The sequence below is a fragment of the Cyprinus carpio genome, chromosome A16, assembly GCF_018340385.1.
Source record: "Cyprinus carpio isolate SPL01 chromosome A16, ASM1834038v1, whole genome shotgun sequence".
Classification (NCBI taxonomy): Eukaryota; Metazoa; Chordata; class Actinopteri; order Cypriniformes; family Cyprinidae; genus Cyprinus; species Cyprinus carpio.
This window is the reverse complement of record NC_056587.1, coordinates 1,705,278-1,728,336: the sequence shown is the minus strand read 5'-3', so window position 1 is coordinate 1,728,336 and position 23,059 is coordinate 1,705,278. Positions and strand designations below refer to the sequence as shown.

The 23,059-nt window shown below is 36.7% G+C and overlaps 1 protein-coding gene across 1 annotated transcript in view; it reads right to left on the bottom strand.

The window, feature by feature from the left end:
• LOC109087686 (plectin-like) overlaps nucleotides 1–14,862 on the bottom strand; it is a 68,335-nt gene extending 53,473 nt beyond the window's left edge. Inside the window, exon 1 of the mRNA XM_042771986.1 lies at nucleotides 11,132–14,862. Within this exon, the coding sequence (XP_042627920.1) occupies nucleotides 11,132–14,486 (3,355 nt within the window). The 5' untranslated portion in view covers nucleotides 14,487–14,862. The remainder of the gene's footprint in view (nucleotides 1–11,131) is intronic.
• Between the last annotated feature and the right edge of the window lie 8,197 nt (nucleotides 14,863–23,059).

The following is a 23,059-nucleotide window of genomic DNA, read 5'->3' as shown; positions in this document are numbered from 1 at the left end:
CATGAAATCAAAATCACTAGATTTACTTTCTTATTGCACATTCACCTCTGAACGATTCATCAGACCTAGTTATTTCAAGTAATAATAAACCAACTTTTTCTTTGTAATCTTTAATCTGCATGTAAAAACTTGCTCTGAAACAACTTCATTTTCCCCCTGAAGTCTGACTGGTGAAGCCAAACATGTTTCAGTCTGTCTGCTGTAAATCTTGTGAAATTAGAGTATAAAACACAATGAGGAGGGACTTTTTAATTTTTTTTCCCCTTCAAACGCCCCGTTCCCTGTCTTCAAACTAACCTGGTCACACGTGAGAAATATTAGAGGAGTTCAAACTTTTGCAAAGAAAAGTGAGGTATGCTAGTATTTTTAATCCCACTTAATAAATAAATAAATAAGCTAAATACATTTATTAATTTTTACATTAATGTATTTGACTAATATTATATTTTATTTTTAATATGGAGTTGTTACATTAGTTTATATAAAATGATTAAATATCTCTCTTAGTGTTCATGCAACCTAATTTTTCCTTATTTTCCTTATTTTAATGCATCATGTTCTGTGCATGAATCACTGGTGAACACTATTCTAAAAAAAAGAAAAGAAAAAGTTTGTTCATAATTTATTAAAATATATATAAAAAAACTTGCTCTGTTTTGACTTTTCTGCAATCTTCTCATTCTGCATGCAGAAATAATTTACATTATGAAAATAAATTGGGTTTTGGTCAGGGTTTCACATATAGTTTAAATATTTGTCTCCCTCTTCTGGTCGATAATTAGGACATAATCAAACACTTGGCAGGTAATTTTACAATAGCTGAGGTATCTGAACAGCTGAGGGAAACATCATCTAGAAAAGGTAAAGATGACACACGCCGTGTTAATGACCTGAAGGAGATCAGCTGAAAACTATGACACGACTTCTGCTTTTGACTGCATTGCCTTAGTGACATAATAACTGCTTCCATCTGAGCTGAGCTGACGGTGCTGATACGATGGATATCTGAGAAGAGTTGTCCAGACACACAGTAGCCATGGCAGCAGATGAGAAGAACACACTCTTACTCATGTCTGTATTTATAGACTGAAAGCAAGGAAGGACTGACCGCACTGGGAGGATTCATCACTTATTGTGAAATTACTTCATAAACCAAAATAAATCTAAGATGAGTGGTATGTAGATCACATCAGCATCTTACGTCAAATCCAAATGTAACCACGGGCTTTTCCAGCGCCCAGAATATTCTATGTACATCCCCAGCTTTATGACCTTATCCATATTATTAAATTGCCTGAGATGCCTGTTTTGGCAATAATATAATGTGTGTTTGAGGAAGAGAATAACGGCAGTTGAACATTTCAGTTTTAGCTTCAGTAAAAGTGAAGGAAATAAAAAGTTTTTTTTTTTTAATAAATCATCAATCTTGTTTCATGCTGTAACATCTTCAGTGAAACAAAGTTATAGCACTGGAGTATTAAATTGAGACTTCGTCATTTTAACACTAGATGGTAGACAAAACACAATATCCACGAGAGAAAACTGCATACATTGTGCATTTACTATACATTTTCTTTTTCAAATATCATGTATCACTTTCTTCCGGACAGATCTCACTGAAAAAGGTGTGACTGCGAAATTAATGGAAATGAACTGCTTTTTTTTTTCTAATCCGCCATTAGAAACGCCTTGTGAATCAATTGTTTTGGCATGTTTAGTTTTGCTGACATCTTTAAAATATTCCTTCTACCTTCTAAAATATTAGCCATCTGTTCGGGGAATTCGTGGGCTAGTGGTTAGAGAGTTGTGGGTTTGAGTCTCGGGCCGGCAATACCACGACTGAGGTGCCCTTGAGCAATGCACCGAACCCCCAACTGCTCCCCGGGCGCCGCAGCATAAATGGCTGCCCACTGCTCTGGGTGTGTGTTCACAGTGTGTGTGTGTGTGTGTGTGTGTGTGTGTGTGTGTGTTCACTGCTGTGTGTGTGCACTTTCACTTTACTTAACTCAATGCTGTATACACTGTATTTAAACAGTACTATTCTATATTGTTGTCACATGACCTCACCATATTGTATATGAATGGCATATAGTCATTTCAGAAATAAATAATTGCACATTTAGTTTAATCACATTTAGAAATTCAGCATTCTGTGCCAAGTATATTATAAATCATGCAGTAAGAGTAGTATGCAATTCTGAACATAACTAGCCTTTAACAAACTGTCAGTTGCAAAAAAAAAAAAAAAAAATATGTATATATATATATATATATATATATATATATATATATATATATATATATATATATATATATATATATATATATATATATATATATATATATATATATATATATATATATATATATATATATATATAGTATTGACACCTGCGTAATTATATATAATTATTATAGAATAATATTTATTATTATATAATTATATAGAATTTTTGCATGAATATCTTATTAGATTTAGTCAAATAAATAAATAAATACATTTTATTATGAACATTCTGTCCTCCATATGGCAGGTCTGGTTAATAGCATAATAGAAATGTAGATGCACAAAGGGTTAAGCTCAGAGAAAGCGATGGAAAGAGGTCAGAATCTGTCATGCATGTAAACACAGAGTCATATAACACCATCATTCTCCCTTTACAAAACACACAACCCACAGGAGGAAGAGATTCAACTACTGTCTTGAACCGATTTATTACAAAACAGTACAGTAATCATCTGTAACAAGATCTGCGCTATCCTGAATGTGAGGTTTATGATCAAACAAACAAGATGACGGAGGAGCAGGAGAGGAACTGTCATGACCAGAGCAGAGTGTCAGTGACAGACCGCCTGCCAACCGCTAGCAGAGGTCACCTCGGACTCTTCTGGAAAACAGCTCCTTGTGTACAGACACTGCACTCGTGCAGAAGAAGGGATTTCTCATCTGAAATAAGTCTCCAACTCCTTGACTATATACACATTAAGAGTTATTCCAGAATTTCCCAATGCAGTTCTCAAAAGTCAGATGCCAGTTTCTTTATCAATTTGTCTAACCTAACTAACTAACCGAAACTACAGAGGACACAAGAACATTTTTAAAGTTAACTTAAATAAAAACAAACAAAAAACAAACTTATATTACCCTGCAAATGTGATATATTACTACTTTGCAAAAATAACATTTTAGGATAGCATGTAGCATAATTCTGATTTTTAGTAGATGCATTGGAAATTAGGTAGATATTCAAGATCAAATGGGTTTCTGGTTCATAGAATAGATAAGAATAGAATATGTAGATTTATTTCTAATTATCAAAATCATCAACCTCATTTCCATAACCCATGTATAATTAACACAACAGGTGTTCGTATAATATTACCTTAATATATGGAAAAACAGTAGTTTGCTTTTAAATGCATGTTCAGAATCAATACATTAAGTTTTTTTTTTTAAAAAAAAGTCAAGTTTCAATTTAATACACGTATATATTAAAAAGAATAGATTGTAAATTGTGGAAGGTGTTGTGTTAATGAGAGAAATCAGTCAAAATCAAATAAATATGTTCATTTAAAAAATATAGATTATTTTAAGTTACAAAGTAGCATGACTGTTAATAATTACTTTTAAAAATGTGAAAATGTATTCAATTTCCTAATGGTATTAACATTTCCAGACCATTGCTGTAATATATTTTGTAATGACTTGGAAAATATGTCCAAAAAGGAGTCAAAAACAATGCCTAAAAATGTTTCAATAAATTCTGGAATGTGTTGTGGTAATTACAGAGATAAAAAAAAAAATGTTAATTTAAAAATAAATATTTTTTCGGAGTTTTATGTAACTGTGCATGACTGGTAGTAATTTCTTTTTAAATGTGAAAATGTATTCATTTTCCTAATGGTATTAGTATTTTCAGAATGTTGTGGTAATGAGATTTTAGGAAAATATGTTAAAAAATGTGTTCTATTGTCAGTAAATGTTTTTAAATGGCTCATAAACACTTCAGATCTGGTTTTCAGTATCTAAAAATTGTATTATGCAAGTCTTTTTCAAAATGTTTGAAATCTTGAAACCAAGATTTCATTTGAATCACCAATTTAAAAAGTTCATAAACCAGCGTGTTTGAACATTTAACACGACTCCAGGGTTTGCTGAGTTTGAAACTAGAAGACACACCTAGTCTCTCAGGACAAACTAGTTAAAGTATTTCATCAATCCAAAGATAATTATACACCAAAGGACATCATTAGCTCTTTAAAACAACTGCCCATCTTCACATAACAGACGATTAAAATACACAAATATTCATACCTTCATAATTCAGATTCATTGAAAGTCAATATGAAATCAAAAACCAACTCTATTTACTTTCTTAACACATAATCCTGGTCTTCTGAATGATTCATCAGTGCTCTTCTATATTTAGAACAGAGTATTAGTAGAGGATTACAAGACTGTCTGTATTATATCCGCTAACACTTTATTTTGATGTTTCCCAACAGACATTCTACTGACTATAAGTAGCTTTACAAGTATGTCAACTTATTCTACTAACCCTAACCTAGCAGTCTACTAATACTCTAATAAGAGTCAGTTAATAAGTTACTTATAGTTAGTAGAATGTCTAATGTCGAGTTTCTTATAGTTTCATATAGTTAATTAAATTTAGTAGAATGTCTATCGAAATAAAGTGTTACCAATTCTTTAATTTAATTTACTCATCACTGATTATTTATTTTTCAACCCCTCCAACCATTTGGCTCTATTCTGGTATGTAATGTCCACTTAAGTTGTTGACTTCCAGGTTTATTGCCAGCATCTGTTATATGTATTGTTGTTGTTAACTAAAACCAAAACTATCAAAGATACTTTTCACTAACCAAAATAAAGCTATAATAAATAAAAATATCAGATGAAAACACTTAATTGAAAAATTCAATAGTTGACTTGCCAATTAATAAAAAGCTCAGGCACTAAAATTACTAAAACTAAAACTGAAATAAAAAATAAAATACATTCAATCTAAATAAAAATATTAAATTAATTAAAATGGAAAATAAAATAACAAATTTAAAATATATATATAAAATAAAATCTAATTAAAAATATTAATAAATACACTAATAGCATATAGATAATAGTAGAATAACAGTTGTTAAATGCTGTTGATTGCCACAGACCATAGTTTTGCACTTTATTTAAAAAAAATTAGTTGACAGTTGCAATGCAAAGTCCACACACTTAGTTGTGTTTTTACAAACACACTCTTAAAAATAAAGGTGCTTCACGATGCCATAGAAGAACCTTTTTGTCTAAACGGTTCCATAAAGAACCTTAAGCATCTGAAGAATCTTTCTGTTTCACAAAAGGTTCTTTGTGGTGAAAGAAGGTTCTTCAGATTATAAAAAGGTAAGAAAGAGATGCTTCTTTAAAGAACCTCTGACTGAATGCTTCTTTGTGGAACCAGAAATGGTTCTTGTATGGCATCGCTGTGAAGAACCTTTTGAAGCACCTTTAAATTATAAGGGTGCAAGTCATCATAGATGCTGTCCACAAAGCTAAACACACAGACTGAATAACCTTTACATGGGAATTATTCATTTCTTTGCTAGATTTGGACATACTGTAAGATTCACCATTGGGTATTGAAACCAAAGCGACCTTAGAGTTACAGTACGGTATTTCCCGGCACTCTCTATTATTACAGCGTGAGAGAAGCCTGCTTCAAGCCTGAAACAGGTGGAAGTGTTTTTACAGCTCTCAAAAATAGCGCAGATACGGGACACTTCACATTCCTGCGCAGACACAGAGAATTCGCCTCTGAAATCCAACTCTCAGCCCACCGCTGTTTACCACCTTAAAACCGTCCGTCAGACCTGGTGAACGTAACTCCTCCAGGAAGAGCGCTCACACCTCATCCACCGCGGGACGGCAAGAAAATAACAAAACGAACAAATCATCCTAAACTAAAAACACATTACAGATAACTTAAGTGTGAACGGGTTTAAATATGGAATAGAATTGAGAAGCATGCCAGCAGTGAGAGTTTCCCATCTCACCTCGACCAACAACGTTTGATACACAAACAAACACAGAATAAAAGACACGCAGTCAAACTCTTGATGATCTGACCTACCAGGTATGATCTTCATGAAGTTTGAGGAGCAGCAAAGGCGGACAACCAGAACAAGAGCGTGCCAATAAAGAAAGAAAAAGAGTCTGGGTTTGTTTGGTGGCCACTGTCCCCTTCTTATTTTTGACGGCCCATGCCTGCTGTGTGGATATGTCAGTGCTGCTCCCCGGTGGCTTTGCAGTTAGGAGGGCGGAGGCTGAGGGTCGGGATGGGACGGGGCGAGCGGGGCGGTGTGAGAGGGGAAAACAGCTCACTGTGGATATAAATATCAGCCTGGGCAAGCTGCTCACACTGGCACAGATAGAAACTGATGAAACCCGCGGTGGCCTCTTTGAACAGAGATCAGTTTGTTCCTGGATGATGATTGAGTTATTCTATGATATTGCATCACAGTCTGTTGGCTTTACTTTCCCTCAACGTTTGCCTTCCATACTGCTGTCAGACACCAAGACGCCAGTTTCATTAAAGGTTGTGAGAAATAATTGGCATGAAATGGCAAAATGCATTGAACTGATAGAACATACCCTTTTGCCAAAGAAGTGCACTTAACTGATTTGAATGTACACTTGTACTTCAAATCTTAAAAGTATATTTAAAATAAAACTGTACTTGCAGATAACCTGATATTAATGAGATAAAAGGGCACTTAAATGACTTAAAGAGAGACACTTCCACGACTGTTTACTTCACACATTTTTAAACAGTAATAATATCAAATTAAAAGTTTTTTAAACAGTATAAATAATTAAAAAATCATTTGTTGTGCTTTAAAGAATTACACTTATTTTGATGTGTTGACTAACATACTTGTTTATCATTTTAACTTCAGTGTGTTATTCAGTGTATCATTTCAAGTAAATATACTGTAAATGTACTAAATTGCAACATCATCATTACAAGTTTCAATAGAAATGGCATTAAAGTATATTTTAGTTTATCATAAATGTTTGTCAGTGCATTCAGCAGAAACACTAACCATATTTCAAACACAATAGACGTAATTATGAAATTACACATAAAGATGTACTAACATCTTACTTAAGTCTGTCAAAAAACACTCTAAAGTTCAGCTAACTGCATTTAATATAAATTTAAACTCATTTTCATTTAATTGCAAATAAAATTAAGTGTCTGAAAACAGTACATTCAGATCACACTTAAGTATATTATTTTAAAGTATATTACTTCTATAAAAAAGACTTATTTTAAAGTATGCTCCTTTTTACACTTTGAAAAGCACAGGGTTGCCAGGGTTCATGTTTTTTTTCATTTCTATATGGATTGGGATTCCTGGCATGAATGGAAATCTCTTGTGACATATCACGAGCCTTTCGTGGCCACCCGTGAAGCCAGACTGAAACTAAATATAGTAGCGTTTTACACAGCAATCCACTGAAATTAGCATATGGCATTGTGAATTATGGTGTTGACAAAGTGTCAATTTCATTTTCCCCACATGTTTACAGTGCTTATGACTGTGATTAAATGAAGTATTTGTAGGCGTCTAATTTGCATGACTTGGCATGTGAACTATTTAGAGAATGAGATGAGCACTGACTGATCAAAACTAGTAATCAGTCCCAGTCTGACTCCACTGAGGCTGTTTAATACACTATAAATAGCTCTAAAGATTAGTGGGTCAGCTTTCCTCTCAAACTAATGTGCACTGAAATTAATCATCTTGATTTAGCATGCAAATGATAGACTAATAAAAGATGCAAGATGTTGGCCTATGTTTTTTGACCAATCACATGACATCAAATACTACTCAGTTTATTATGGTATGACCTCAGACAATAAATAAATAATTAAATGCATAAATAAAACTTTTTTCTTTTCCATGATGCTTCATCCATACCAGTAGGTGACAGTATTATAAAGTCAGAGACCCCTGTTGTACACTGAAATACATAAATAAATAAATAACCTAGTGGCGTAGGATTTACTTTGAAATATTTTTTAACTTAGAAATTACTAGTACATTACAAAGAAATGGCAATTAACACATTGAATTAAATATGAAGTTTTAAGTGGAAAGCCTGAAATAGTATTTTCTTGTAAAAATGTACTCCAGTAATCTTTGTTTTACTTACAACTTCAAACAATCATTTTTATGAGTCATTTTATGAGTCAAACAATCATTTGCCAGTGAACCAACAAAACAAAAAGGGGAAAAAAAAGAAGAAAGAAAAACAACTCGTACAGCAAAGAGGAAAATCAGCTCCTCAGTGAAAGGTTATTGTGTGTCATTATACATTCACCTGGGGATTTTTGAATAATGTGGAAAGAAAAGACTATGACATCGAAACAACTGTTATTTCAGAGGAATGTCTCATAAATCTTTTACATATTGCTGTCTGTAGAAGTACAGATGGTTTACTGAGGCATGACTAGGTCTGGGAACATTACATTTTTCATGAAAAGTAGGCTATTTATCAGCTCTCCCACTTAGTTTTCCTATTTGATAAAGTTGACATATTAATACAGTTAAATGGGTTTATCATCTCCAAACAAAGGGCATAATTTCTTGGTTTAGGTAAGACAGTATAAAGCAAGAATAAGATGGAGCTACCCGTTTTATACATGCATGCATGTCAACATTAGCAAACAGCTGTCATTAGCAAACCAGGTGTCAGAGTAGCCCATCCACTGACATCTCATGAAGATCAAACAAGAAAGCAGATGTAGGGGAGACCAGGCTAGTCGTCAAATGATTAAACTATGCCTGCTATAACAGTAACTAAAACATTTTGAGTCAAAAGTCCAATTGCACCACTGCGTAATGCTGTGAAAAGGTAGTATACAAGTTTATGCAAAAAATTAATGAATGTCATTTCTTATACACTTTCTACATTAAGAGTACATATTTTTACATTTTGAAACATTAAGAATCAACAATGAATAATATTATACTTATGAACGGAACCAAGATTAATATGAATGTGTGCGGTATTGTGCGTTGTATGTTGACTAGGTTTTAGAACGTTATAGACTTTATCTATTATATAAACAAAAAATACAATAGCGTATTTTTAAAAAAGCTATTACAATGAAATTGTAAACTTTCAAATATAGCCCTACTCTCAGAAAATGTCACTGGAGTCAAAAGTACGACAACTAGCCTCTATCTATACCAATAATATAGAGCGGTCTCTGCAAAGTCTCCCTTCACAAGAGGTGAAGGGCCAGTTATAGAAGTCACAGCACCAGACACTGGAAGAATGTGTCCGATAAGACTTCTTAAAAGTCAGATTCATTTGGCTCCTCTGACTGCATGACTCATGAACTTCACCACAATCATGTGGCATTGAGAACATCAGAGAGCGCCTGTCACAACATCACAAGCATGCAGGAATTTATGGTCGAGGCGGACAGAAGCACACACTTGCACAACACAGAACAGAGAACAGTGCAACTGGAGAGCTCAGACTTCTGCTCATATATGTCCAGCGAATTACTCAAATATTACTAATGAATAAAATATTGGTTGTAAGCCATTACAGAAGAACTAAAATGTATTAGGTACAAAACAATCATTTATATCCTAGCTGTAGGCTAAAATTACTTAAAAACACATGACAGCACAAAGATCTGCTGAAGGTGATACAGAGAGACAGATCTGTAGAGATACAGTAGGGGGCAGCAGAAAATTACACAGATGTAACCTCAAAAACATCTGACTCAAGTTAGTTAGTCTGACCATAATATTGTATTAATTCTTTTTTCTCTTTAAATCCAATTGCGTTTGGTTGGGAACTATGGGAACTGTGGATTCCCGAAAGACCTGTCATGCTGTAGTGACTAACAAAAACCTTCAAACACAAGGCAATTTGTTTTACACTTACTTAACACACCCATTAGATTGTGTAAACTATTTAACTAGTTACTGTCATTTCTTAAAGCATACACCCACCTCTACAAATAGTGGATCGTTCCAGTGTAAAGAATGAAGCACTAATTAATATTTCCTTTAAATGTCTTTGAATTCTACCAGCATAAACGGAAATGCACAGCTATACAAACAACAAAAGCAACTACAACACAGATTCCAGAGATCTCTGTTGCACTAGAGAAGAAAGACAACGGTGGAATTTGGGATGGACAACTTTATCTATGGTATGTCCTATTGCATAATGCACAAAGTGACAAAGCAGAAGTTTCCAGCTAATAGTTGACCACTGGAAACCAGAGACAAGAGGTAAAAAGCCACAGGAAATAACCAAATGCACGTGCGCCACACATGGGGTCCTTGCATTGAGCTCTTATTCAGAGAACAGAAAAACTATAGCAGTGGCTTGAGATTGGCAGCAGAGAGAACTGACTCCAAACATTATTGCATTGTCAGAAACACAAGTGCTACTTAACTGCTCATTACCAGCAGTCTGGTATTGCCCTTGAAGAATGAAAACTTGCAACAAAATCACTAGTTAGTCCTACAGAGCAAAAGGCTGGTTGTGAAACATTGCACATATAATTAGTTGTTTTGGGTGTGGATGTGGCGTGAATCACTGTGAGGGGTTAATTTCTTGAAATAACTGGGAACAATTATGCCCAGATTTGTGCTTGTGGAAAGCAGCAGTGACAAACAGGACGAGCTGAAAAATATAACTAATAAAAGATATGCACATTGTTGCATAGACAAAACATGTTTTGAAAAAAGCTCCACGGTTTTTGATACAAGTTAGCATTATATTAATCTTCCTGCACTGCAGTATATGCTTCTCTGCACAGCCTGCAAAACTTTTATACCTACTTATTAATGCTTAATTCACTTAACATAAAACTCTGGCACCATTCACTCAACATGCATATAAAGTTACACGCCTCTTAAGCAAAGCATGCTCAACCGTCTAATGACAACACAACTATTCCAACACTACCCCAGTCACCTTGAACCTCCCACACATCAAATATGGATGAAAACTGGAGCAGTGCTACCAATATCAAAGCATTTCTGAGAAAGACAGAGTGGTAGACCTGAAAAGGACTCATACCTTCTATGAAGTTGGGAAAGGTTTTTTTCTCTGGCTCTTGGAGCGAATGATCCCAAGAAGTCTCTTCAATGGCATCCTCCAGGAGGCCACGCTCTATGGCCAGTTCTTCCAAGACATCATAGTCCAACTCATCTCCTGCAATCTCTGGCACTGGGGGTGTAACAGGTTTGCCCGCAACAGGACTGGCAATCTGTTGCACTTCAATCACTTCCTCTACCACAACAATCTTCTTCCGCATGGCGTCGTCTATGGACTGCTCTTGCACGTCACAGGTATTCTCGTTGGCAGGAAGCGGTCCAGTGATGACAGGCTGTGCAGGGGCCTTGCTATCCGAGAGCCTGCTCTGTTTCTCTGAGCTCTGCTGTGTGTCAGAAGCAGGCGTGTGTTGTGCAACGCTGGGAGGTTCCTCTTGCTCGGGGAGGGGGGTGCGCTGGGCAGAGGCTGCTGCTGCTGCTGACGCGGAGGCTGCCGGTGCTTCCCACTGTCTCTGCGAGGAGTATGTTTTTCCTTTTAGAACCTCCCGTTTTTCAGGCAAGGGCTGCGCAGGCTCCACCTCCCCTTTGTGAGCCGGGGCCTCATTCTGTACAGCTGTTGGCTGCATGCTCTCCACAGCGTGCATTCCTTCAGGGGATGTCTTTGCAGAATCTTTCGTTGCAACTTGCTCAGGGCCCTCAACCTTTAGAAGGACATTCTCTGTCTTTACCTCTATCACCTTTGTCTCAGCTATAGGCGTTGGGACTGGTTTTACAGCTGAAGTTTTATTTGCAGATTTCGGCTTTTTCTTCTTTCCTTTCGAAGGCTTTGGGGCATCCTCTGTATCTCCGTCTTTTGCAGTTATAGCCTCTCCTGTGACTACAGGTTCCTCAGTTAGGTTTGCTGGTGATGGCTTTTGTTTAACAGAATCAGAATCTGTATCAGGATCCAGTTTCTTAGGCGTTTGTACAACTACTTGTGAAGTCTTGCTCGAGTGAGTTGTGGATATCTTTACTTCAGCACCTGTAGATGGGGACTGAGATTCAGGGCTAAGATCAGGCCTGAGACCTTTAACCTCTGCCTTGACCTCAGCAGTAGAAATGGCACAAGGAATCTCCACCTTTTCATGGATTTTCAACGGACCAGTGTTGTCATTTTTAGATGCTTCTTGGACTTCCTTTGTTTTTTGGGAACCAAGTGCTCTCTGCTGTTTGTCTATCATTTGAACAGTGCTAGATGCTATGGGCGGCACTGCTGTCTCCTCTACAGAAAGCTCAGAAGTGTGCAGTGGCAGAATAATCTCGGATTTCTTTTCAGCAATGTGTATTGCCAAATCTTCGTCCTTCTTAGGCAGAAGTGGCATTGGTGATTCTACAGACTTGACAGACACCTGGGTGGTTATGGAGGTAGATGTCTTCGTCTCATCAGCATGAACAGCAATGTAGGTCTCATCTGTAATGACTGCTTTTTTATTCTTGATTGCTTGTTCTTGCACATTTTTGGTCAGCATGGTTTTCTGCGTTTTCTCCACTTTTGGTCTTGATGGAGGAGAATGAGGATCATCCTTAGGTGTTTTGCTATCACTTGTGGATGTGGTTTCTACAGAGACATTAATACGCAATTCTTCCTTCGGCTTTTCTTTTACTGCTTCAGTAGAGACAGACAATACAGAGGATTCCACTGTTGACAAAACTGTTTGCATATCCTGCACTTTTTTGGTCTTTGTGGTTTTCTGCATTTTCTCCACTTTTTGTTTTGATTGTGTAGGACGAGGAGCATTCTTATCCTTTTTGCTATCACCTTTGGATGTTACTTCTTGAGAGACACTGACATGAATTTCTTCCTTGGGCTTTTCTTTGCCTGCTTCAGTAGAGACGAAGGATTTCACTGCACCTGTCTCTTCTGCTGATGAAACAGCTGGCATACCCTGCACATTTCTAGTTTTCTGTGTTTTCTCCACCTTCGGTTTTGATGGAGTAGGATGAGGAGCATCCTTATCTCTTTTGCTATCACCTGTGGATGTGGTTTGAGAGACTTTGTTATACACTTCTTGCTTGGGCTTTTCTTTGACTGCTTCAGTAGAGACAGAGGATTCCACTGCTGATGAAACAGCTGACACATCCTGCACATTTTTTGACATCAAGGATTGCTGTGTTTTCTCCACCTTCAGTTCTGATGGATGAAAAGCACTTTCATCTGCTACTGTGGATGTGGTTTTCTTAGAGACCTTAAAAAACACCTCTTCTTTGGGCTTTTCTTTTGCTGCTTCAGCAGAAGCAGATGACACAGAGGATTTGCCTGATGTTGCACCTGATGTTGATGAAACATCCTGCACATTTTTGGTCGCAGGGGCTTGCTGTGTTTCCTCCACCTCTGGTTTTGAGGGAGTAGGTCGAGGAGCATCTTTAGCTGTTACAGTTGATGAGGTTTGCTGGAAGACTACCTCTTCCTTGGGCTTTTCTTTGACTGCTTTAGTATGAACAGAATATAGAGAGGATTCCACTGCGATTGTTCTCTCCACTGATGAAACAGCTGGCACATCCTGCACATTTTTCGCCACAAAAGCTTTCTGTTTTTTCTCCACCTTCGGTTTTGAGGGAGTAGGAAGATGAGCATCCTTAACCATTTTGTTCTCGCCTGTTGCTGTGGATGTTGATTCCGCTGCTATTGCACCCACTTTTGAAGAAATGGTAGCCACATCTGGGCTCACATTCACGGTTTGTGTTTTCTGAAGGCAGACGGAATGCACAGCGACCTTCCTCCTCACACTTGGTTCCATCTCTTTGGTGTAATCAGGAGTATCAGAAAGCATGGGCTGCTCTTTGGATTCCCATGATCCTTTGGGTTTGATCTGAGTGCTAGCCATTGGACGACCTCTAAATCTTGGTGTTCTCTCCCTGGATTCCATCATTTCAGCCTCATCCATGCTCACCATTTTGCGACGGTACTCCTGTCGATCAAGCAAAGCCTCCTGCTTTTCTGCACCCATCTTGCCGGGTTTGGGAACATAAGAAGTTGGACCCTGGACAGCTTGAACGTGTTCTGCCCTGCGGGTGATGGCCAGAGTGGCAGCTGGCCGTCGTACTCTTTGAAGAGGCGTGGGAACGATCTCTGGAGGCAAATGCAGGTAATCACGCAAGTAGACAATCCCTTCATTAGTAAGGTACCAGTAGTAATGCCTCCATGCAAAGGTCTCCCTCACATACCCCCTGGACTTCAGTGAGCCCATGGCTCTTATCACATGCAGGTTATCCACACTAGGAATCTCAGGGTGCTTGGTCTGAGGCCGCTTGTCTTTCTTGGCCACCATGACACCATCCCGAAACAGATGCTCATAGATGGCCTTCAGGTTGTCCAGGGGCATTACCATTCCCGCAACCATTGTGCTTCCTTAGTCGTGCAGTGTCTGAATAAACAGGAACAGCTATGCCAAAGAAGAACAAGTCACTGAATGACCTCACTCTCCAGAGTCCTGTGGCAGAGCCTGCAGCCACGTGCTACCAATTCAATCAAAAAAAAAATTGCTAAAAGTAAATACAACCTGCTATTCTGTGTTTGTCTGCAGAACTTCCCTCTTAATCAAAAGAATTTCTTCTTTCTTCTCAAACTTTCTCAGAGGCAAAGGAAAAATGTAGAAAAGGAAAACTGTTCTCTCCTTTACTCAGCCTTCCTTGGAAGTGAGCATAGTCCGGACTGGCAGAGCTGCAATGAGAGGGGGTGTGTGTAAAAGAGAGAAAGGGGGAGAGTACTATGATCCCATCGGCCCCTCCCACCTCAGTCAAGCAAGGAAGAAACTGTTAGAATCAAACTGCCTTGTCGGCAGACTCTTAACAGTTGTGACTGGCTAGAATTTAGCACTTGCAAAGACATTCACCAAAAGTACAGGGAGCAAAAATAGAACTCTAAAAATAGAAAAAAAGAAGTGCCCGTTCAGCACACCTATGCCTCACTGAGGCATATGGACAGCAAAGTCTAGGAGGAGCCACCCACTGTGGTGCACGGCACACATTACACACCCCCGGGTGTGTTGGACCAACTCACATGAAGTGGATTGGTCAATGAGAAGCTAAGTTAGAAAAAATGAGGCACTTTTCATGTATGTCATACAATAGGTGAAAGATACAGTTATTAACACCCACCTCAGACAAGCAAGGTTTACACACTTCATATCATGTGATGGGACACTCCTTTTGCCCTACAGGCACTTGAATTCCTCAAAACGTTCCTTACAGCAAGTTCTTTGGATTGGAGATAAATAGGTAGAACATTTGAAGATGCATAACTGACTTAACTGATGAATCAGTGCGGATACGGCACAGGAAGAAAGCATGAGACAGCAAGGACTCGTGGAGAAAAAAGCACATCATGTCCATTGTTAATGTTATTATAAGTGCAAACACAAAACATGTGTTACGGTTTAGTTTTAAACTAAGGCTAATTTCAAATGAGCAGCTGGTTATTGTTTTGCACAATGATACATTTGTATAAAATCCATGGTTAATTGTGATGTCTAAAGATGTTAAAAGACTGCACACACACACACACACACACACACACACACACAGTCTTACATTAAGCACGTTTTTACAAACACGGTTGGCAGTAAAGTGACATGATGCAACAGACTGAAAGAACAATTGAAGAATTCATCTAGAGCTCTATATATCTCAATCTCAATATAGCTGCTGAATTTAAGTTTCCTATGAGAGAGTCTACTAAATAAAGAACTGCTTTACTGCTAACCTTTCGAAGGAACCAAGAACGTGGTGTGTGATTTGAGAGTGAGAGTAAGGCAGGGATAGACACAGACAGATGCAGACACGGAGAGCAGAAAGGGAAAGGGATAGAGTTGCACTGATTGTCTCTAATGCCTTCTGGAAAAACGGCATAGATACTTCTTAATGACTGCTGCAATTACCAATTTTCTGAGTGTATCTGGTAGGAATAAATGGTAAGGATATGTCATACGCAGCACTTCATACCTCAGACGGACAAATGTTTTTGTTTTAATCACCATGGAAACAGACAGACTGTGTGTCAGTTCCGGGAAACTCAAATATCCTCTTTCACGTCGCTCTAGCACCATGAAAATAACTTCTGGGCAGCTGTGCCAAACATCACAGCAATCTTAACGGTAACACTTTAGAATACTGTTTCTTACTTACTACATAACTAATAAGGAATTATTGAAGAACTAACAGGTAATTTGTCATTAACACTTAACTCACTACTGTTAACTACTAAGGAAGATATGTTAATTAATCAGTATGTAATACAATTCCACGATTGTGTTAAGTAACAGTTAGTTAATCAATAACTAATGTATTCTGTCATACCTCTTGAAGAACTACTATTAATTATCTACTAGTTAAGGTTCAAGATAAATAACTATAAAGTAACTACTAATGAACAGTTATACAAAATTACATTGAATTGTGACCCTTTTATATAAATGTTATTAGCAGCAGCAGCAGTAGTAGTAGTAGTATGAAAATGCAATATTAATAAATGAAATAAATTTTATAGAGGTTTTGCCTGTGTAGTTAATTGTTTTGTAAGAAATCAGCTTCCAATAGGAACCCCACCACGACTCTAATTTTTTATTTTTTATATACAGTACTGTATGTGTGCCTCATCAGCATATACCACATTACCATTAATTCAATTTCTGTTTGTAAGGCAAAGCCTGAGGAAAAGTGAAAATACGGGTAACCAATTAGTAAGTAATAAAGAATTATCAAATAATTCTGCAGGACTTATTTCGAACCTGAAACATTAGGCCTATTCTAAAGTGAAAATATTGGGAACCCATTAGTAATTAATAAAGAATTATTAGATAATTCCTCAAGAATTACTTAGAACCTGAAACAGTATTCTGAAGTGAAGACATAGGGAACCCATTAGTAATTAATTAACAATTATCAAATAATTCTGCAGGACTTATTTTGAACCTGAAACATTAGGCCTATTCTAAAGTGAAAATATTGGGAACCCATTAGTAATTAATAAATAATTATTAGATAATTCTGCTAGAATTACTTAAAACCTGAAACAGTATTCTAAAGTGACCCTATTAGTAAATAATAATTACTACATCATTTTGACTCAAATCAAACTTACATTCTAAAAAAAAACTATAAAAGTAATTATAAACTATGTAAAATAACCAACACAACTTGTTTACGATCTTTATTTCAGATTAGAACATTTCTTAATACAGCATATTTTATTCCATTTTAACATGTATACTGCCCATATTTAAACTAATTTAACAAACATTTTATAATCAAAAGTTAGAAGCAAACAAAATGCATATTTCATTTCCATTATAAGCTAATAAGTGGACTGTAACAAAGTTGCTGCTGTAGTAGTACTTTGTACTTGTCCTTTTACTCAAGTAATTTTGAAAATGAATTGGCCTACTTATAATTTTACTGGAGTATTATTTTATTGGGGTATCTGTACTTTTACTGAAGTACCTGATTTGTGGGCCACAGCCTGATTATTATAGTGATTATTTGCGTATAACTGTTCAGTAGTATTTATTTCATAGTTCTTTTTCTTGAACCTTAACTAGTAGATAATTAATAGTAGTTCTTCAGGAGGTATGACAGAATATATTAGTCACTGTTTAGCTAACTGTTACTTAACACAATCATAAAATTATATTACATACTAATTAGTTAACATGTCTTCCTTAGGAGTTAACAGTAGTCAGTTAAGTCTTAATGAATAATCACCTGTTAGTTCTTCAATAATTCCTTATTAGTTATGCAGTAAGTCAGAAACAGTATTCTGAAGTGTTACCATCTTAACCTATCTGTCATAATCAGTCCTGATAGATGTTGGCAGTGTGTATGGCACCATAGAAAAAATCATTTATTTGACTCATTATTAAACTGCTTTTTCAGTAGAATTATAATTATTCATAGTTAGTGTGATGTTAAACTGTAATCATATTTGACAATATTACTGTTTTTACTGTAATTTTGATCAAATAAATGCATCCTTGGTGAGACTTCTTCCAAAAACATTTAAAAAAAAAACTTTACTGACCCCAAACTTTTGAACTTGCATCATTTAAAATGTCTAAATGTATGTCTAGAATGATCATTTTAAAAACATATTCTTGACCTAAAAAAAAGCAGACCTAGAAAGAGCAATAAGGAATCGCGCTCTCTCTTTTTCTTTCTTGGCATTGTCAGGTTCTGACCGGTCTCAGCCAGAATGACTTTAATGGTTTTATAATTAGCTGAGGCTGTAAAACAAAAGATGTTCTCCATTATATAACAGTATACATTTCAAGACTTGTTTCTAGGTGCACAAATTAAAAAAAAAAAGTCCCAGCATTTGTTTGAAAGGTTTCACTAGCTGAAGGCTGTTTCAAATCCATCTTCAGGTAATCAGTAAGAGTTAGCAACTACACATAATCATAATAAACATAATCTCCAACCCCCCCCCCCCCCCCCCCCAAAAAAAAAAGATTCTCCAGAAGTTAAATTTCTTCATAATGACTAAACAGTGGTGATTCACTGATCGTTATTTGTTCCTCTATTATTCCTATGTGAGTCATTAGAGATATTTACATTCATACTGTAATGGATGTATTCAGTGTAGAAAACCTCTTTATTTAACATTACTTAAAAGACAAGCCATAAAGAGGATGGAGAATTAATTTGAGGTCACCTAATATAATTTAGTGAACAATCATTTCAGCTCTTTGTGTGTGTTGCCTAGAATAGACATGATCTGGCTCTCTTCCCACTGTAAAGTGTTCACTAGAGCTCAGAAACACATGCCTTCCTCCTCCATCCTGCTGACAAAGGTCGACATGCCCCAGAGGTCAGATTTGCATGTGTCCGAGGCAACAGATAGACAAGCCAGCTGGAGTATAATTAAAGAAATTCTTCCTTTTTTTAACATCCTTCATTTTAGCTTTCACATGACTTTTTCCACTCACTTTCATTCCTAAAAAAACTCAACGTAATCAGATATGACTGGCAGACGCTTGAAACACGAGTGCCACGTGAGAATCTGTCACTTCAGAGCTCCATATGTAAATGAGAACAAAGTGTGGTGGAGTTTGTGTTTGATTTGTATACAGCTCATCTTCTGAAGAATCTGAACTGAATACTCTTCAGATCTGTTGGGCTGAATATAATTTGCAATATTAATGTAGAATGCAAATCAGAGTGCACAGAACACACCCCTAAAATTAACAGCCTCTCTAAAGTACACACTATATATTATATAATATTATATTTAGCCTTCATAGCCCATATCTATAACACTGGAAAGTCAACAAATAGCTTTTTCTTCTTCATTTAGTCTAAAAAAGGAAAAACTGTTGCATGATCCTTAGATCAGCCTTTACTCAAATAAATGAATTTACGCACACTATAATCAGGAAGTAGAACATTTTAACATTCAGACTTATAAAAGCTCAGGCTCTTAGCCTGTGGCTAGTGCTGTAAAGGTTGGGGACGGGGCTTCAGCTGTCCCTTACAACACCAACAGTGTCCATAGTGTCACCTCTAACCTCCAGCACCTGTTCACGACCAGAGGAAACCCAATCTCACTCTGTTCTCAGCTGATCAGGAACCTTCTATGGATTGAAACAAAGAGTTCTGATACACCTGCAGAGCTCAAATATGATCTGAATTTCAGTAACTGCCCAAATCTGTTTTTAGCTTATCATATAATCTTAAGGAAGCAAACATTGCCCTGAATATGTTTATGTTGAACCATCTCCAACCAGCTGAGGTCAAGCATTTGTTATCATGCTCTTTTAATTTCCTGTTGTACTTTACTCCTATTTGCAACAACCAATTTCAGAGTCATCTGGTGCTAAACGAGGCATACAGTAATAGTGATAGTGATTCTTTGCTTACAAAGCGTCACTAAATAGGCCATGCTCATCAGCTCGAAGCATCTCAATGCGAACAAGCATGGCAAATCAACACTCAAGGGTACACTTTGAAATGTTAATTTCAATAAGATCAACGTAAAACTAAGATGCAGAAAAAAATTCAATCATGATGGGCAAGGTTTCTCTAGGCATGAGCAGCAAACTAATAGAGATAGTAGAAGGTGGGCACATTTCTTTCTAAAAAACAAAGAGAACTTATTTTAACCAGCATGTAAAAGTGAAACTACACAAGAGCTCAATACATTTCTGACATTTTCTCTGAAACAAAAATATTCTAAATTCTTTGTGTGCTCTATGATCCAGATAACACGATCTTACAGGACTGTGAGCAGGAATAAGAACCAGTAAATGTTGATGAGGAGTTTTTCCTGCCATACCTGATCCAGGCCAAAGAGTTGTTTCCAAAATGAAGCTCATAAATATTTGTGAAAAGCTGGCAAATTTAATAATATAATTTTTTCAGCTGCAAATTAGCTTTCCTCTCCCCCCAAAAAAAGATTTTGACCCATCCATCCATTTATTTTCCAACCAGCTTGCACTTTGTAGGGGCGCGGGAGAAATTCTGATGTTCATGATAAATGCATTCATAGGTAGCTGAGTGAGTAGTTTTGGCAGCAACAAGCAACTTGAGTTGAGACCTAAAGTACATAAGAGGTGCAAAAGTAGAAACCACCATTTTGTACTTTAACCATACAGGTTTAATTTTGGTCATTTTCTTCAAAACATTTTCCTCACATGCTTAAACAGAGCCACGTTGTTTTAGGAAAGACTCATGAAATGTTAGAACAATAAAGTTTTTTGGGCAAGTCTTCATGTTTAAGTGAGGCGCACGTTTAGAACAGCTCTGACTTCTGAAGCAGCACAAGCTCCTTCTCTCATTGGCTACATGTGTTTATGGAAAAGTAGTAAAATTATGTAACATGGCAAAAATGACAAGTCTCCCTTGTGTTCTCCACAGCATGAGTCATGCATCACTCCAGCTTGTCCATTTCCTAAATGGAAAGAAACACAAAGTCTCCGATTATCCCTCTCTGAGCACCGTCAACCGTCTGGCCAACACCCAGAGCTTCAGCAGGACCTTCAGCTCACATTATGGGAAACAATACTAATATCCAAAACTATTTATTCACTCTTATTATAGTCCATTTTCAACAATCTAATCTAATCCTCTGTTACAGTACATTTCTACTAATGAATCCCAGGTTTGGAGTTGGAACATGATAGCGTGGAAGTAAATGGCAAGAGTGCTTTGTGAGCAGTAAACAGCTCCAGAGGAAAAACTCCAGATTGAGGTTGTTGGGAATTTGACACAGGCCTGATTTCCCAGCTGCCCCTGTGAGACCACAGCAGGAGAGTCAGATCCGTGTGGGAGAGGAAAAGATCCAGATCCATTAGAAAAAGACCGGATGGACCAACTTGTTCAGTAGGATTAATAGTCATTAATATGAATATATGACAGCAAAGTAAAGCCCAAGGTGGTTGGTTACCAGCACACATGACTCCAACAAACTAACAAGACTTAGTCAACAGCATCATGAGAAAGATCATGTTGGTTGAGCAGCTCCATCATAAACCAGCGTGGGATTTCACAGTAGTCTAAGAGGGTCTTTAAGAATGTCTGCCTGTGCAAATGTCATAGTTTCGATAGCGCTTCATACAATACAGATTGTTTCAAAGCAGCTTCACAGTATCAAACAGAAAAATAACCGAATCAATGCAAACTTCAAATATGGGACCAATTCATATTCAGCTTCTAAAAAGACTATAGTGTCACTATTCTGCTCAAGTTTAATTCAGCTCGATAACTCAATTGATGTAGCGAAATTCATCGATTATGAAACGATTCCGAATCTTCTATAAAGCTGCCTGACAGAAGACAATGATGTCATGTGATTTAAAAGTCACCGTTTCATTTAAAGAAAAATAGTATTAAATACACACTGAAACTCAAAGATCTTTGTGACAAACCGCCAAAATAAAAGTTTGGTTTGACAGAAATATATTACTATTTTATTCATGTACTTCTCAAAGTAACAATCATTTTCATATTTAAGGAATTTCATTCAACCAAGATATTTTTCACCCATTTTTAATGTATACAGTTCTGTTGTGCAGCATCTTATTTGACCAAATGAATAAATAAATAATGCAATTTTTTGTTGTAAATTAATTGTTATATTTTCATACACTTTAAACAAATGATTAAGTTGTTAAAGTTTTATTTGTCTTATTTGACAACTTTTGATGATTAATTTGAATTAAATCATAAAACACAGAATTCAGAAAAAAAAAACACAAAACAGAATTTAAGTAAAATAAAGCTGATTTCATGGGGCCCTAAATTAAATGTAGCTTACTCTGTGAAGTTTAATAGTGAACAAACAAGATATATTCCTTCTCAAATTGTAACAAACATGTGAAATGCATTTCCTTCCGCATTAATGGTAACTGAATTAAAATGTATAGGAAAAAATATATATTCTAATAATATTTTAGCCATATTGCCCAGCCCTAGGTGCAGGGGTGTTTTGGGTGGTTGCCACAGTGTCTGTGCGGTTGCTAGGTGGTTTCATGCTGGCCCAAGTCAAAAGAGCCAAACGTCAAGCCTCTATGATATTTCAGCCTCTGGAATTAAATCAGCTTCCTAACACTTTTTTGTAAACACTATTAATACACAGTCACGTGATGCAATCATGTGTTTATCCGAAGAACAGTAAAGCAAACTGAATTAGAGAAAATGAAGCTTAAATGCCTTAATTGTGAAGATGTGATTGTCCATCCATACACTACACCGTGGTCATCACCTACCTTTCTTGCTGCTGCGCCAGAAGCGATCTCCCAGAATATCGCCCACATCCTGACTCATCTGATGGTGCATGTCTAGCAGTCTGACCACCACGTCTTCCCCATGTGGACAACACCACCCCATCTGAAACCCATTCCCCCGTCACACACAGGACGGGGCGAGCAGAGCAGAAACAAGAGCTTCTTTTCATGTTCTGCCCACAAACACACAAAGTCCATAA